Genomic DNA, 17,471 nt, shown 5'->3' with positions numbered 1-17,471 from the left:
ATCGCACCCTTCAATATACCTATTACTACTGTTAACAAAATACATGTTATCTGTCACTATCACTGAGAAGCTTCTTACTGTACAGAATAACACTTTCATACATGTTCATAGGTACATAATATACTAATCCTCCATTACCCTGTTCTCCTATCTTTCTTCTCTAGCAGGTTTCTTTCCTCTTCCCAAATAGTACCTTTTCTTTAATTGGATTTCATATATGAAAAGTAATGCTTGTTTGAATCTGGCTTACTTTGCTCAACATGGTCTTCAGTTCCAAGCCATGAAATGGTTCAATGAGGTGATGAGGTTAACCAGCTACACACCTAAAAAAAAAAAAAAAAAATCTCACGGGGGCTGGGAATGTGGCCTAGCCGTAGAGCGCTTGCCTCATACATGAAGCCCTGGTTCGATTCCGCAGCACCACATATATAGAAAAGGCCAGAAGTGGCGCTGTGGCTCAAGTTGGCAGAGTGCTAGCCTTGAGCAAAAAGAAGCTCATGGACAGTGCTCAGGCCCTGAGTCCAAGGCCCAGGACTGGCAAAAAAATCTCAGTGGGATTTTATTGCTATATTCACTATCTGTTTATTCTAGATACCTGGTTGGACTAGCATAAATACAAATTATAGCTCCATATATAATTTTCTATTCTTTCTTTTGCTGTACCTCGCTTATTTCACCAAAAAGAGAACCAAAAAAGTTGTGTTTTCTAATGTGAGAAGTGGCCATGTACTTACATAATCACCATTTTTCACTTGTGGAATTCTAGTCAGAATATGATGATGCTCTCATAATGACCTAAGACTGCTTTACTGATAGGCAAGTCATTCATCTATAAATATAAAATATCCTAAGCTTGGCATATATATATACACATATATATAAGCCTGGATAATTTGAGATTTAAGCAGTATAAAAATCCAATCAAGCTCGAAGGGAACACGACCGATGAGTGTACAAATGTGCAGAACCCATTCGGTGTGGTGAAAAGTCAGTCCTCCGCCGGGGCCGCACGGGGGTAGCAGAAGTCCCGGAAGGACTGGGCTGTGTGGGCGGGGCTCGTCTCTCCTCCCAGAGTTCCTCGGGGCGGGGACCGAGGCCTTAAAAGCGGCGCGGACTTCCGCCCAGCGGCGGAAGGGCGCGAGTCCGCGCGGCTGTGGGCGTCTGTGTGTGTGCGTGCGCGTGTGGGTCCGCGTGGAAGGTGCGTGCGTGGGCGCGTGAGTGTGCGTGGGGCGCGCGAGGGCCGCGCGGCCCGCCCCTCCCGGCTCCTACACGGTGATCTTATTTGATCGGGCGGCGCCTCGGCCCCGCGGGGCCGCCCGAGATGAGAAGCCCCCCTCCCGCGAAGCCGCCTGCGGGCCGGCGCTGTGCGGCGAGGCCCCGGGCGGGGTGGCGCCGCGGCCTCGGAGGCCGCGCGGGCCCCCGGGGCGCGGCGCTCGGAAGTGATGAACTGATCAGATAGACGAGGCCGGGCCCGGCCCGCGCCGCTGCGTACCGAGGCGATTCTGATCCGAGCCCGGCCCCCGGCCCCCGGCCAGCCCGGGCCCGCACACACGCCCGCGCCCTGCAGGCCCGGCTCGTCTCGGTGAACCGGCCCGGAGCCCGCCAGGCCGCTCGCTGGCCTGGCCCAGCTTGCACGCAGTAGACGCGGGTCTGTGCGTCCGCCACGGGGACGCGAATTCCGTGAAACAGTCAGGGAAACCCAGGGTTGTCGCTTGGGATTTTTTTAACCGTCTGAGGTAACGTTGCACGTTTACTTGGGGCACTGTAGTGTTTCACTGACTCCGTGCGTCGGATTCATGTCGGGGTAAGCTTGTGGTGAGGAGACTCACGACCCTAGGTTTGTGGGGCTTTCTCTCTGGTACTGAAGCTTGATCTTGCCATCGGTTTGCAGGGCTGGAACTCCACCACTCGCACACCACTTCTGGCCCCACTTTTTGTTGGTTATTTTGGAGATAGTAGTATAGAGGACTTTCCTCCCCGTGCTGGCCTCAGACCTCAGTCCTCCCGATCTCAGCTTTCTAGGTAACTAGGACTACAAGTGTGCCCAGATCCTAGTGTTTTTCACATCGATGATGTGCAGTGTTGCTGTCTTTCTTTAGTCACCTGACTGCAATAAACTGTCACAGCTTATCTGTCTCACTTGGTACCACAGTTGAACAGCCTTTCCATAGTCCTACCTCCATTCTTCTCCCCCACCTCTGGCAGTAACTTTTTATGTTTTGGTTTTGTTTTGTTTTGTTTTTGGCCAGTCCTGGGCCAGGCCTGAGCACTGTCCCTGGCTTCTTTTTTGCTCAAGGCTAGCACTCTGCCACTTGAGCCACAGCGCCCCTTCTGGCCATTTTCTGTATATGTGGTGCTGGGGAATTGAACCCAGGGCCTCATGTATACGAGGCAAGCACTCTTGCCAGTAGGCCATATTCCCAGCCCCCGGCAGTAACTTTTTAAAGATTTGGAGCTGGTACTGAAGCTTCAACTGAGGACTTTGAGCTCCTGCTTAGCTTTTTCACTCAAGGCTGGTGCTCTACCACCTGACCCGCAGAACCACTCTGGCTTTTTTGCTGGTATATGGAGATAACAAGAATAGAGAGGAACTGTGGGCAAATGCAGTCATCTTGAGTGTACATTATGTAAGAAGTGAACTTGGTGAGAGTAGGGATGGGAGGGGGAGAGTGGGGAGGAACAGTGGAAAGGATGACCTTGACCAAAAGTTCATTACCAGACTGCACCCGTTGGCTTGGAGCCATGATCCTCAGATCTCAGCCCCAAGTAGGTAAGACCACAGATGTGAGCTGCTGTCATCCAGCTCATGGACAAGCTTGTCTGGTTTTTTTTTGTTTGTTTGTTTTGTTTTTTGCCAGTCCTGGGGCTTAGACTCAGGACCTGAGCACTGTCCCAGGCTTCTTTTTTGCTCAAGGCTAGCCCTCTGCCACTTGAGCCACAGCACCACTTCCGGCTTTTTCTACGTATGTGGTGCTGAGGAATCGAACCCAGGGCTTTATGTATACGAGGCAAGCAATCTTGCCACTAGGCCACATTCCCAGCCCGAATATTGCTGGTTTTATGATAGGAATGCTATTGAGGGGCTGGGGATATGGCCTAGTGGCAAGAGTGTTTGCCTCCTATGCATGAAGCCCTGGGTTCAGTTCCCCAGCGCCACATATATAGAAAACGGCCAGAAGTGGCGCTGTGGCTGAAGTGGCAGAGTGCTAGCCTTGAGCAAAAAGAAGCCAGGGACAGTGCTCAGGCCCTGAGTCCGAGGCCCAAGACTGGCAAAAAAAAGGAATGCTATTGAATCTATAATTTGCTTTGGGCATTTTGGCAACATTTTTCCAATTTGTGAAGAACAGTAAATGAGTAATAAAACTGTCAAGTGTCAATAAGTGAATAAAAGAACAATGGACAATGTTTCTGTGTGTATGTGCTTTTCTATTTCTTTCATCTATGTATATTTTCCGTGTAGAGTGCTTTTACCTTATGGGTTTAGTTTATTTTCAGATTTTCTTGTTCTTGTCACTACTGAAAATAGAATAGTTTTGATTTCTTCCCAGGTAGCTCCCATTAACATAAAAATGGCTTTGAATTCAGGGCTTCATTGTATGTTTATTTGCTTAAGGCTGGTGCTATACCACTTGAGCCACTGCTCCAGCACCACTTCTGGCTTTGTGCTGACTCATTGGAGATAAGTCTCATACTGGCTTGGAACCTTGATGCTCATATCTCAGTATAGGAAAGAGCAATGGTGCTGGCTTACCCAGTCTTTTGACAGCAGGTTCCATTGAGGGACTTTTTTTTTTTTAAACAATTATTTCTCTTTAAATTTTTCTTTTATTTCTTTATGCAGTACTGAAGAATCAAACCCAGGGCTTCATGCATGCTAGACAAGCACTCTACCACTAAGCTACATTCCTAGCCTACTTATTTTTGTCTGTTTTGTTTTTTGCCAGTCCTAGAGCATGAACTCAGGGTCTGAGCACTGTCCCTCGTTTCTTTTTGCTCAAGGCTAGCACTCTACCACTTAAGCCACAGTGCCACTTCCGGCTTTTTCTATATATGTGGTGCTGAGGAATTGAACCCAAGGCTTCATGTATACAAGGCGAGCACTCTACCACTAGTCCATATTCCCAGCCTCATGACTTATTTTTATAAATAATGTCAGCACATGAATTCTGTCTACCTTTAAGCTCGAGCACCAGAGGTTTGAATGATGCTCCTAAGAATCAGGACCAAGCTGGGTGCCTGTGGCTCACACCTGTAATCCTAGCTACTCAGGAGGCTGAGATGTGAGGACCTCTGAAGCAAGCCTGGTTAAGCAAGGCTATGAAACTATCTCCAATGAACCACCAGGAAAACCAGACATGGAGGTATGGCTCAAGTGGTGGAACACTAGCCTTGAACAAAAAATGCAGGGGACAGCTCCCAGGTCCTGATTTCAAACCTCAATACTGTGTGTGTGTGTAAACACAGGCCACACAAATCAGGACTATATATTACAGGAAAAGTGAACATAAAAGGAGCTGACTGCCAGGAAGTAGCAGAGAAGAGACCACAATGACAAGGAGCCAGGACCAGCAGTAATAGCCTTTAAAGAATAGTAGAGCCCAGTAGATGACTAAATCCAGGAAGTCTGAAATTATTCGTTATGACTTCAGCATAGTGTTACAATGTCAGAAAGCTAAATGGCCATACCCATTTCTTGCTGAATGCTTAACTGGGTGTCTGGTACATACAGATTTGCAACAGTATCAAATGGCAGGCTTTGTATGATTGGAATGCCTTCTGTATGGAACATGCAAATAAATACTTGCACACTGCCCAAAGTAGTGCTTTTCTGTTTTCTTAAATCCTTGTCTGTTTGGTAAGATGACTTTTCAATGTGCAAATGTGTCCCCCCCAATAGGATTCATTTCCAGAAGTTGGAAAATCTCCAGGCCATATTTTAAACAATCAAGAAGGAACTCGCAGACTGGTTATGCTGCTTCTTGAACAAACATATTTAATGGAGTTGTGTGGCTGGGTGTCCCATGGTTAGTTCAGGAGCTTGTCACCACTAGGTGGAGAAGAAGCCACCGTCACTCTTCCGTGAGTAGCCTCCATTCGTAGCTGCCGTGTGAGGGGACACTGGAGAGAAGAGAAACCTGAGTGAGCTAGGAATTCCACATCCTTTGCCCTTTAAGGAACCCTTTCATAACCTGTATGTTTATGGGTGCTGGGAAGATTCGCCTTACAGATGGGAACATGTGTGACATGGAGGATTGATGAGGAACTTGTAAGCTTCTGCGCTGCTAGAAATGTCACCTTGGCCCCAAGGTCCTAAGAATTTGAATTAATTTTCTAGCTCTATGATCAGCATGTCTCCTGGTAATTGTCTGATGGGTACCAACTAAATCACTACTTTCCAAGACTGTCAGTAATCCATGTTCTTCCTTATCAGTCAATAACTTCATGCATCTGATTCCTGGGTTCGTTCAGAAAGACTCCTGTACTGCCCCACCTGCCCGCTTCGGCCTACCTATGGAGCCCTGGATGCTGTGGATGGACTCCTTCTGAGGGTTGATCCAGTGTCTGATGTTACCTAGCGAAGTGGTGCTGGGAGGAGGAGGAAGGGGTACGCACTGTCCAGGGAACTGGCTCTTGACCCTAGAAGATGGCAAAGGAAAGGACAGAGAATATAACCAATTGGAAGAGAGGATGAGACAAAGATGAAATTACATGCTACCAGAAAAGTAATACAGCCTTGTGGACTCTGTGGTGCATGCCTGTAATCCCACCCACAGGAAGTGTAAACTGGAAGAGTGTGAACTCTAGGCCAGTCTGGGCTATCTAGTGAGATACCAAAGAAGTAAAGGAAGGAAGGACGCCTTTACAAAGATTTTGTTTGTTTATACAGATGAGCACAAACTTGGAAATTTTCCATCCATGTTAGATAGTTAAAATACAGAAATTAGGGCCGAGGATGTAACTCAGTGTTAAAACACTTGTCTAACTTGTACAAGGCCCTGGGTTTGAACTCCAGCACCACTTAAAATTTTCCATGAAAATACAGGAACTGGCATACACATTGGTACCTATTTTAGTATTAGTTTTATTTTGTGTTGGTCCTGGGGCTTGAACTCAGGGCCTAGGAGCTGTCCTTGAGCTTTTCTGCTCAAGGCCAGTGCTCCACCACTTGAGCCGTAGTTCCACTTCTGAAGTTTCTGAGGTAAATTGGAGATAAGAGTCTCATGAGCTGTCTTGCCCATGCTGGCTTTGAACTGTGATATTTAGATTTCATCCTCCTGAGTAGCTACGACTACAGGCATGAGCCACCAGTACCTGGCACATTGGCAACTACTGGTTGATATTTTCAGATGTCATTTACCTCATTTGATTAGATAGTCCCATCCACAGGGTGGAGAGGGTCTGCCTCTACCACTTACCCTTTGGTATCCTGGCTGCTCTCCTTGTGGAACAGTACCTCAGTTTTGTTCTTGAATAGCCCGTTGTGGTGGTTGTACAAGGCTGATAAGCGGAAATCCAGGTCATCCTTTGGTATCTACAGTGGAAGTTAGTCCTCTCCTGAGTTAGTCTGCCCACCTGTGCTTCTACTCAAGTCCTACTGGTTTCAACTGTTCCCTAGAAATGTAGTCAAATCCACCAATTCCTTACAAAAAATGGACATAATAGACTAATTACTTTCCATAAAATTCGCTCTTCTAGTTGGGTGTAAGGTGGAGGAGCTGTCACTAGAGGCATAGAAATGCTGTCCCCTGACCTGGGCTTAAGGAACTTTACCTCATTCTCAGCAATATTCAGGATTTGTTTTAATAAAAAGAATAATAAAACAATCTGGTTTAAAAAAGTTGTGTCCAGATTACTACTTGGAACAAAACCCAAGCCTTGTGACTTGATAAAGTGGTTTGAGATTTGGTAAGACCTTGGATCTGAGATAAAAAGAAAGATGCTGAAGTAGTGTGAGACTTATCTTTTTTATTTTTTAAGGTTATTGATGCTTGCCAGGCCTTGGTGGCTCACACGTAATCCTAGCCACTCAGGAGGCCGAGACCTGAAGCCAGTTCAGGCAGAAAAGCCCATGAGACTCATCTCCAATTAACTACCAAAAAAAGCCAGAAGTGAGCTGTGGCTCAATGTGGTAGAGTGTTCGCCTTGAGCACAAAAGCTTAGGGACAGCACCTAGACCCTGATTCAAAGCCCAGGACTGGCACAAAGCACAACAAAACAGGTGATACACATCTGTAATCCCAGAACTCTGGAGGATGAGGCAGAAGTATCGTGATCAAGACTGTATCCCCAAACAAACCAAAAAGACCCATTGAGTCCTAAGTAAAGGAAAAGGGGCTACAGGTACCTTGGGATCAAATAAATATGTTTCCCGCCTCGTGGAGGTGAAGGTGGGAATTACGCTGAGCCGACGCCAGGGTTCCTGTTGCTGAGCAATGTGGGTTGGACTCTTGTAGGGGGATTTCTGCAAAGGAGAAACCACATCAGAACCTGGTTACTAGAGGCCTTGCTGATGTGGTAGCGTCGGTTACATCTCACCCTATTCCATCTTTCTGTTGTTTCTGTCAGTCTTGGGACTTGAATTCAGATCCTAGGCACTATTCCTGAGGGTGGTTTTGTTTTTTTTTGTTTTTTTTTTTTCTCTCTCAAGGCTAGAACTCTACCACTTGAGCCACAGCTTCACTTCCAGGTTTTTGGTGGTTAATTGGAGAGAACAGCCCCACAGGCTTTCCTGCCCAGTCTGGCTTTGAACCAAAATCCTTAGATCTCAGCTTCCTGAGTAGCTAGGATTACAGGTGTGAGTCACTGATGCCCGACTCCATCCTTTCCTATGTGATACTCAGAAGGGCATTTGTAAAGAGAACAATATGGGAGCAAAACTCTTAAGCTTTCTTAGAGTTGATAGAAATGAACATCTCATTCCCATTTCCTTCCTCCTAACTTAACATCCTACTAACTCCCTCACCCAGCTCGACTGTGAAAGTCCAGACTGTTCTCCAGGAAGCTTCCCTTCGCAATCCTGGTTCTCATGGCTCCACATAGCCTTGTAGCCTTGCGTCACTGTGAAAACATTTCTATTGTTTCTGGTCTGGTTTTTCCTTTTCTTCCTTAGGTCTGAGACCTAAGGGCTTGAACGCAATACCTGACTTTCCATCATTGGCTAGTGGTTCTACCAACGGAGCCACACTTCCAACCCCTGCTCTGTTCTGTTCCTACTATAATTCCTTGAGAGCAGAAGCCCCGTCTAATTTATGTATAATTCCTGCATGTTTAGCAGAATGTCTGGCCTATGATAAATAAATTAAAAAATTGAATAAGAGGAAGTTCCTTGATATTGTTAGTAAGCCCAAATGATCATTTAATTCACTTTACTTTGAACCTCTTCAAATAGTAGAAACACTTCTACCAGAAAAACAAGACCCATTTAAATTTCCAGATCACTGACAAATGACACCAAACACACACACACACACACACACACACACAATTCTGGCATTAACCATAGGATAGTGACATTATAAAGGCAGATGTAGAAAGCATGTTCTGAAGTCGAGAGAGAACAGCTTTCCACACAAGGGGGGAAGATGGCTTGGAGAGCCCCCGGTCCTCACTCCTCCCAGCGCCACGTTGAAGCAGCACTGAGGTTTGAACTCAGGACCTCGTGCTCTGGCTTCGCTTTTTCCATTCAGAGCTGGCGCTCTACCATTTGAACCACGGCTCCATCTCTGGCTTTTTGGTGGCTAAGTGGACATCGGCACCGCGTGGACTCTCCCGCCTGGCCTGGCTTCAGACGGCTGCCCTCGATCTCAGTTTCTCGGGGTACCTGGGCTTACAGGCGAGGGGGGCCCCCAGCCCCCCAGCATCCCCGGGGTTCTCCACGTGACTCCGGCCTGCCGGCCACCCCGGCGGACAGGAGGCGTTGAGTGAGCCTTGGGGGTTGGAGCTGTGGCTTCCCCAGGGAGGAGCGGCCTACCGCGGCCACGGCGGGCGGGAAGGGCTCCTGGGCCGAGGGCATGGTGGGCAGGTGAGGCGAGGCCCTTGTGGAGCGGGGAGCTCCGCGGTCCGCGCAGCCACGCGCGATGCCCGGGGTCCGGGGGATCCGGACGGCCCGGGGCGCGGGGCTCCGGTTGCCGGGTGACGGCCCCGCGTCTGTGACTCGCGGGGGTTCTGCGCGGCGGGCCTGGCGGGGGCCCCCGGGGCGCGCCTTCCCCGGGCGTGGGGCGGGCGGCGGCAGGTGAGCGGCGGGCGCGCGGCTCCGGCCCCTTCCCCCGCCCCCGCCCCCGGCCCCGCCCCGCGCGCGCCCCGCGGGCTCCTCTCCCGGGCGCGGGGCGGGCGGCGGCAGGTGAGCGGCGGGCGCCCGGCCCCGCCCCCGGCCCCGCCCCGGCCCCGCCCCCGGCCCCGCCCCGCGCGCACCCCGCGGGCTCCTCTCCCGGGCGGGGGGCGGGCGGCGGCAGGTGAGCGGCGGGCGCGCGGCCCCGGCCCCGCCCCGGCCCCCGCGCCCGGCCCCGCCCGCCCGCACGCGGCCCCGAGGATGCGGTCGTCAAGGCGACGACGAGGCGAGCGGCGAGGGAGGCGGCTGGGAGGCGACCGGGCGAGCCGGGCCCCGCACCCGCCCCACCGTGCGCCTCCCTCCCCGGTTCTCCTCCTCCTCCTCCCACCCGCAGCATCCGCGCGCCCCGCCGCCCCTGAGCCGCCGCTCGCCGCGGACGCCCGCCCGGGACGCGACGATGGCCCAGCCCGGCCGCGCCCGGCCGCCCCCGGCCCGCACCGAGCGGCGCGCCCCGCGGCTCCTGCGGCTGCTGCTCTGGGCCGGGGCCGCCGTCCAGGCCGCTCTGGGGGGCACCGCGCCGGAGCTGCACGCCTGCAAAGAGGTACGGCCGCCCCGCACCCGCTGCCCCCGGGACCCGGCCCCGGCCCCCGCCCACTGCCCCCGGGACCCCGCCCCGGCCCCCGGCCCCCGGCCCCCGGCCCCAGCCCCGGCCCCCGCCCGGCCCCCACGCCCCGGCGGACGGAGGGAGGGGACCCGGGGGCCCCAGCCCTGCGCCCCCCGGCACCGCGTCCCACGCGACCGCGGCGCGGCGGGGGAGCGGGGAGGGGACCGCCCACGGCGGGGGGCTCCCCTAAACCGCGGGGCCGCGTCGCCGGGGTCCCCGTCCCCCAGGCGGGAGCGGAGGGCCGCACGAGCTGCTTCCCGGGAGCGGAGAATTTGCTGGAGCCATGGCCGGCGTCGGGGCCGCGTCCAGATGGGAGCCTGGAGGGGGGCGCGGGGCGGGACCCGAGCCAGGGAGGCGGGGGTGGGGGGTGAGCGGCCAGAGCCACGGGGGCCCAGTACCACCCGCCCCCGACCACCCCGGTACTCAGTCCAGCACCCCCCCGGGCCGCCCCGGTACTCAGTCCAGCACCCCCCCCCCCGGGCCGCCCCGGTACTCAGTCCAGCACTCCCCCACCCCCCGGGCCGCCCCGGTACTCAGCCCAGCACCCCCCCCCCCGGGCCGCCCCGGTACTGTCCAGCACACACACACCCCCGGCCGCCCGGTACTCAGTCCAGCACTCCCCCCCCCCCCCCCGGGCCGCCCCGGTACTGTCCAGCACACACACACCCCAGGCCGCCCGGTACTCAGTCCCCACGTGCCCCGGAGAGGTCCCGCCGCGCACCCCGTTAATGCTCAGCCTGTGGCCCCCCTTCACCTGACGCTCGCTCACCCACACCCAGTGGGCTTCCCTCTTGCACGCCCTCCTAAGCCTTCTCCAGCGTCTCTGAAGCCCCGGCGAGCTTGGCTCAGGCCGTGGGAGGGGGGGCGGGGGGCGTGAGCACCTTCCCCTGGAAATGCCATCCGAAGGTCCTTCCTTACGGGAGGGGGAAGGCATTGGAAAGAACGCGGTCCAATGGTTCCTATACGGAAACAGTACTTGGTTGCACACGGGATGACCATATATATATTCACGTGGCTGAGGCAACAATGAAATACTTAAGAGTCCAGCATGGTGGCGCCCATCTCTAACCTCAACACTAAGGAGACGGAAGAGGGAAGACTGTGCACTCCATGTTATCACCAGCTACATAGCAAGGAGGCTGAGATCTGAGGATTGAGGTTCAAACCCAGCCTGGACAGAAAAGCCCCTGTGAGACCCCTCTATTCAATTAACTACTCAGAAACCAGAAGTGGCGCTGTGAGCTCTTTCCCTCAGGGCTAGCGCTTTACCACTTTGAGCTAAAGACTGCCCAGGCCCCGAGTTCTAGCCCCACAACCAACAAAACAAGTAACTACACAAACAAAAACTTAACAAGAACACATGGGAAAAGGCAAAATAAAAGTTCTGTGTCTCCATGAAATGTACAAGGCCTTCAAGTCTATCAGGAGTCTAGTACTATAAAAGTAATCCCAAGTGTCAAACTTGGATAAAAATTTAAGGGGATAACATATTCTTTCTTCTTTTCTTCTGATGGCAGTAGGGTTTGATCTTGGCCTTTGCATTTTCTAGGCAGGTCCTCTACCACTTGAGCCATGCCTCCAGCCTATTTAGGTAGTTACATTTTATTAAGTCACCAACATTAACAGTGATAACTCAGTTTCATATACAGAAATATTATGAAGGCATTTGAAGCATAAATCTGTCCGCAGCACAGCAAATCATGAATTGGAAATTTATTTATTTATTTAGTAGATAATGGGTCTTGAACTCCAGGCCTAGGCACTGTCCTGAGCTTTCTTGTTCAAGGCTAGTGCTCTACCACCTTGAGCCACAACACTATTCCTGGTTTTATTAGAGAAAAAGAATCTCATGGGGGGCTGGGAATATGGCCTAGTGGCAAGAGTGCTCGCCTCGTGTACATGAAGCCCTGGGTTCGATTCCTCAGCACCACATATATAGAAAACGGCCAGAAGTGGCGCTGTGGCTCAAGTGGCAGAGTGCTAGCCTTGAACAAAAAGAAGCCAGGGGACAGTGGTCAGGCCCTGAGTTCAAGCCCCAGGACTGGCAAAAAAGAAAAGAAAAATCTCATGAACTTTCCTGCCCAGGCTGGCTTTGAACCATCATCCTCAGATCTCAAGCCTTCTGGCAAGCTAGGATTATAAATGTGAGCCACTACTGCTGGTAGGAGACATTGTGTGTGTGTGTGTGTGTGTGTGTGTGTGTGTGTGTGTGTGTGTGTGTGTGTGAATAAAGATGCTTGACCTTAGAGATTCATGGATATGACAGGAGTGAATGGAACTTTGAGTGCTTGCCTTAGGCCATCTACCTATCTATCTACCAAGCCATTTCATAACATGTGTTAACCATACTGGAAACAGGATGATGTTGTCAGTAACAGTGGCTTATTGGCCTTGGTGGCCTGTGATCTAACCAAAATAACTAATGCAAGTAAGCTCACTTATCAAACATTGGCTTCTTTGCAGCAGATAGGAAACTTACCAGTTCTCCTTGATATTGGCCAGCTATGGAAAATATGAGTCATATTAGACATTAAACATTCTGTATCATCTTGGTTTAGGGAGGGAAGGATAATGTTACCTAATAACCTTGCCTTATATGCACATTTTGACCTTAGTCTTACTGAAATGCCAGTGTTTGCTTAAGCAAATTGTCTTACACTACCAAGAGAAAGCCCTAAGGTGTGCAACAGACCAGGATTCCAATCCTGTTTCTTACCGTTCTTTTTGGATCTGTGAAGTAGGCATTATGGTAGTATGTGCTAGCTATGTTTTGAGCATTAAAAGAAAAAGTACCTCTAACATGAAATAGGATTACTTTTGCACAGTCTCTGCTCAGCTTCTTTAGTGTGAAGTCCATGCCCCTGCCAGGTTGCACATGGCTTGAGAGCTTCAGCAAGCTCTGTTTATACTCTCCTTAAGTAAACAGTGGCACCAAACACCCTCAACTCCAGAATAATAAGGAAGAGAATAAACTCATTATTATAGAACTGATCCAACAAGCTTGGGAACTTCCAACTCCTAGTGGTTAAAAAGCTACCTCAGGGTAGAGAAGTCCTTCTCAGTTCCTTGAGAATTTCTTTTCTATTAATTAATTTTTGTGCTGGGACTGGGGCTTGAACTCAGGGCCTGGGCATTGTCCCTTAGCTTTTTTGTTCAAGGCTGACACTTTACCCACTTGAGCCACAGCTTCCCTCTTCACTTTCTAGTGGTTAATTGGAAATAAAGTGTTTCACAGACTTTTCTATCTGAGTTGGCTTTGAAGGCTTGATCCTCAGATCTCAGCCTCCTGTGTAGCTACGATTACAGGTGTGAGCCATTAGCACCCAGCTTCCTAGTGGATTTCTTGTGAGTATCTATGTTAGGTGTTAATGTCAGGGACTCTTTTTTTTTTTTTTTCTAATCAGACTAAGGCTGTTCCTAGGGACAGTGATGGTGTCACAAACTAGGTTATCCATGAGCCTGAGCTACCCCACTAGATCTAGTCAGGGAAAGGAGGTTTGGCTTGAGGCCTATACATTGCTGACAAAGAACTGGGGATTGCAAGCTGCTGGATGAGTGCCTGGCATGGCGTTCCTTTTCTCTGTTTTACAATAGTCAGGGTCACCAGTGGAACTAAATGTCCTGTGTCACACGTCCTCATGAATCACTACCTTAGCACTGCACTAGATCAGGCTATTTTTTTTCCCCATAGAGCAATGAATCTAAATGAAAGGAAGGAGAGCAGAAAACTGCTCCAGGCTACAGTGTTAATTGTCCCCAATGGGACTTCTAAGTCTATATTGAAAAGTTCACGAGTCTTAGGAACCTGGCAGACATAGATTGGGATAAAAGTTGTTTAATGAATGATAACTGCTATTTAGAAAGGAAGACAATTATTATTATTATTGTGGTTTGAACTCAAGCCTCATGCTTACTAGACAGGTATTCTACCACCTGAGCCCTAGCTTCAGTCCCAAATTATCTTCAGCAGTCTTAGATGTGTTGTTTGTTTGTTGTTGTTTCGTTTTTTGTTTTTTCTGGTCTTGGGGCTTGAACTCTAGGCCTGGACACTGTCCCTGAGCTTCTTTTGCTCACGATGAGTGCTCTACCACTTGAGCCAGAGCACTACTTCTGGCTTTTTTTTTTTTTTTTTGAGTAGTTTTTTGGAGATAAGGGTCTCATGGAGTTTCCTGCTCTGCTTGGAACTTCCATTCTCAGATCTCAGCCTCCTTAGCAGCTAGGATGACACAGGTGAGCCACTAGTGCCTAGCTCTTTTTTTTTTTTTTTTGGCCAGTCCTGGGGCTTGGACTCAGGGCCTGAGCACTGTTCCTGGCTTCTTCTTGCTCAAGGCTAGCACTCTGCCACTTGAGTCACAGCGCCGCTTCTGGCCATTTTCTATATATGTGGTGCTGGGGAATTGAACCCAGGGCCTCATGTATAGGGGGCAAGGCAAGCACTCTTGCCACTAGGCCATATCCCCAGCCCCGCCTAGCTCTTTTTAAATGCCAGAACTAGGGCTTGAACGCAGGAGCTGGGCACTGTCCCTGAACTTCTTTTCTTTTGCTCAAGGCTAGTCATTTTATTTTGTGTGTATTTGTGTGTGTGTGTATGTGGGCACGCATGCATGCACACCCCGTGTATGCAGGTACTGGGACTTGAACTCAAGGCCTCATATTCTTGCTTGGCTTTTTCCCTGAAGGCCACTTAAGCGACATCTCCACACGTAGCTTTCTGCTGGTTAATTGGAGATAAGTCTCACAGAATTTCCTGCCCAAGTTGACTTCAAATTGTGATCCTCAGAGCTCAGCCTCCTGATTAGCTCGGATTATAGGCATAAGCCAGCAGCTCCCAGCTTATTTTTGACTTTTATAAAAATACAGCCTACCCTACCACTAGCGATCAGGACAGGAACACTTTCACCCATAGGCTGGTGTACTTACCGCCTGCGCAAAACCTCCAGCCCCTATCAGACTTTTGTCTGATAAGATTTTCTTTTTCTACCTGGGTGCTGGTGGTTCAAGCCTGTAATTCTAGCCACTCAGGAGGCTGAGGTCTGAGGATTGGAGTTCAGAAGCCAGGCTTGGTAGGAAAGTCGGTGAGACTTTTTTTTTTTTTTTTTGGCCAGTCCTGGGGCTTGGACTCAGGGCCTGAGCACTGCCCCTGGCTTCTTCTTGCTCAAGGCTAGCACTCTGCCACTTGAGCCACCGCACCACTTCTGGCCGTTTTCTGTATATGTGGTGCTGGGGAATTGAACCCAGGGCCTCATGTATACGAGGCTAGCGCTCTTGCCACTAGGCCATATCCCCAGCCCCTCGGTGAGACTTTAATCTCCAATTAACTCAGGAAACTGAAAGTCATGCTGTGGTTCAAAGGGATAGCGCTAGCCTTGAGCAGAAGAATTCAGGGACAGAGCCCAGGCCCTGAGTTCAAGCCCCATAACCAACAAATAAAAAATAAACATTTGCTTTTCTAATTCATCTTTATTATTGTATGATACTATAGTTTAGGGTTGTAAAACGGACACCCAGGGTTTTGAGGGATGAAAGCCTCTGTTGGGGTGGGTAGAGGAATATGGTCAAAGTACTTGTTATGCATGAGGAAACCTGTTGAAATCATTTTAAGAAGGGGGAGAATAGGGCTGGTGGTGTGGCTCAGGTCAGGAGGCCACAGCCAAGGAGTGAAAGCCAGGGTCAGATACTAAGTTCAAGTCCTGGTCTCAGGGGATTAAAAAGAGGAAGGGGGAAGAAGGATGAAGGAAAGTGATGGAGAAGGTTGTTTGACTAGGGTCAAATGTCATAGTGAGTCCCCTTGTACAACAAATACATGCTAATAAAAGCATGGTTCACACTTGTAATCCTAGGTACTCAGGACGCTGAGATCCGAGGATCCTGGTTTGAAGCCAGCCTGGGAAGACAAATCCCTGTTTACTAGCAAAATGTCTGAAGTGGAGGTTCAAGTAGGAGAGTGCCAGGCAGAAAAGCCAAGCATGAATGAGAGGTCTTACACTACCAAGAGAAAGCCCTAAGGTGTGCAACAGACCAGGATTCCAATCCTGTTTCTTAGCGTTCTTTTTGGATCTGTGAAGTAGGCATTATGGTAGTATATGCTAGCTATGTTTTGAGCATTAAAAGAAAAAGTACCTCTAACATGAAATAGGATTACTTTTGTGCAGTCTCTGCTCAGCTTCTTTAGTGTGAAGTCCCCAAAGTTAATGAAAAAATAATGAAATATGTTTCCCCTCAGCTCAACAAATATCCAAAGGCCAATTTCTGTCAACACTCACACACACACACACACACACACACACACACACACACACACACACACTATCCCTCTCTCCATATTCCTTTTGAAATCCTTTATGCCTGGTCTTACTTGCTCAGCTGGTACTCTACCATTTGAGCCACATCTCCAGCCTAGCTTTTTGTTGGTTGTTTTGGAGATTTCTGTCTAGGCTCACTTTGAATTATGATCTTCAGATCTCAGCCTTCTGAGTAGCTAGGATTATAGGTGTGAGCCACTGACACTGCTATACCTGTCTTGTTTTTAACTTTCCACACAAATCATATCAGAATGTTTTTCCTATTCTGTATTTTACTGTTTTTATCATAGTAGCTCTCCTTTTAATTTTAACAACAATCACAAAATTGTGATATATATGTATATCAATATCAAAACAGAAGTGTGTGTGTGTGTATGTATGTGTGTATGTATGTATGTATGTATGTGTGTGTATGTATGTGTGTATGTATGTATGTATGTATGTATGTATGTATGTATGTATGTATGTCTGACCTGGGTTATGAACTTAGTGCCTGGGCACTGTTCCTGAGCTTTTGTGCTCAAGGCTAGCATTCTCCCACTTGAATACAGGTCCACTTTTGGCGTTTTTGTGGTTAATTAGAGATAAGTCTCTTTGACTTTTCTGTCCAAGCTGGCTTTGAACTACAATCCTCAGTTCTAAGCCTCCTGAGTAGCTGGGACTACAGGCATGAGCTGCTAGCACTAAGCTTGCTTAGTTTCTTGTTTTCTTTCATCAAACCAGGTATTCTACTACTTGGGCCACTTCTCCAGTTCTAGCTTTTTCCTGGCTAGTTGGAGTTAGGGGTCTCTCTGAGTTGTCTACCAGGGTTGGCATGGGCCTCCATTCTCAGATCTCAGCCTCTGCGTAGCTGGGATTACAGGTGTGAGGCACTGGAACCCAGAGCGTGGACTTGTAAAGTCATGATCAGCATTCTCTGTGTGCAGCAAGATGGGGGGCTCAGGGAAACCCCCTCTACCCATGACCCCAGGAGTTACTGGGACACAGTAGGCTCTGCTGCAGGCCCTTTTCGGCTTTATCGGGCTGCCATTTTATCCACTCAGGACAGACAAGCAGTAGGTAATCCAAGCCAAGTTTTTGGAAAATGAGTTAGGCAAACACACATGTTTTGCTCAGTCTATGTTGGTTCCTCTGTGCTGTTCATCGTATTTCTTTCTTAAGCGTTTCTTTAATGTTGTAACAGAGAGTTGAACAGATAATTATAGCTAGTGCTTGACAGATGCTAGGCAAAGTATAT

General features: G+C 49.7%; 2 protein-coding genes and 1 non-coding gene across 3 annotated transcripts in view; 2 read left to right on the top strand and 1 right to left on the bottom strand.

The window, feature by feature from the left end:
• Positions 1–1,131: 1,131 nt before the first annotated feature.
• On the top strand, positions 1,132–1,511 carry LOC125364307. The gene has a single exon (XR_007213469.1). It is a non-coding gene; the product is annotated as a small Cajal body-specific RNA 2 (non-coding RNA).
• A 3,462-nt stretch (positions 1,512–4,973) lies between these two features.
• Positions 4,974–9,013, bottom strand: Cfap276 (cilia and flagella associated protein 276). Its single transcript, XM_048363748.1, has 5 exons — positions 8,878–9,013; positions 7,346–7,488; positions 6,417–6,532; positions 5,510–5,637; positions 4,974–5,118 (listed from the first exon to the last, which is right to left on the bottom strand). Exons 1-5 carry the CDS (start codon positions 9,011–9,013, stop codon positions 5,048–5,050), a joined length of 594 nt encoding a protein of 197 aa, XP_048219705.1. The 3' UTR covers positions 4,974–5,047.
• A 754-nt stretch (positions 9,014–9,767) lies between these two features.
• Elapor1 (endosome-lysosome associated apoptosis and autophagy regulator 1) overlaps positions 9,768–17,471 on the top strand; it is a 75,122-nt gene continuing 67,418 nt past the window's right edge. Inside the window, exon 1 of the mRNA XM_048363725.1 lies at positions 9,768–9,869. The gene's annotated coding sequence lies outside the window, so the exon portion shown is untranslated. The remainder of the gene's footprint in view (positions 9,870–17,471) is intronic.

Source organism: Perognathus longimembris, chromosome 15 (genome assembly GCF_023159225.1).
Source record: "Perognathus longimembris pacificus isolate PPM17 chromosome 15, ASM2315922v1, whole genome shotgun sequence".
In the NCBI taxonomy this organism is placed as follows: Eukaryota; Metazoa; Chordata; class Mammalia; order Rodentia; family Heteromyidae; genus Perognathus; species Perognathus longimembris.
This window is presented reverse-complemented; position numbering and strand designations above follow the sequence as displayed.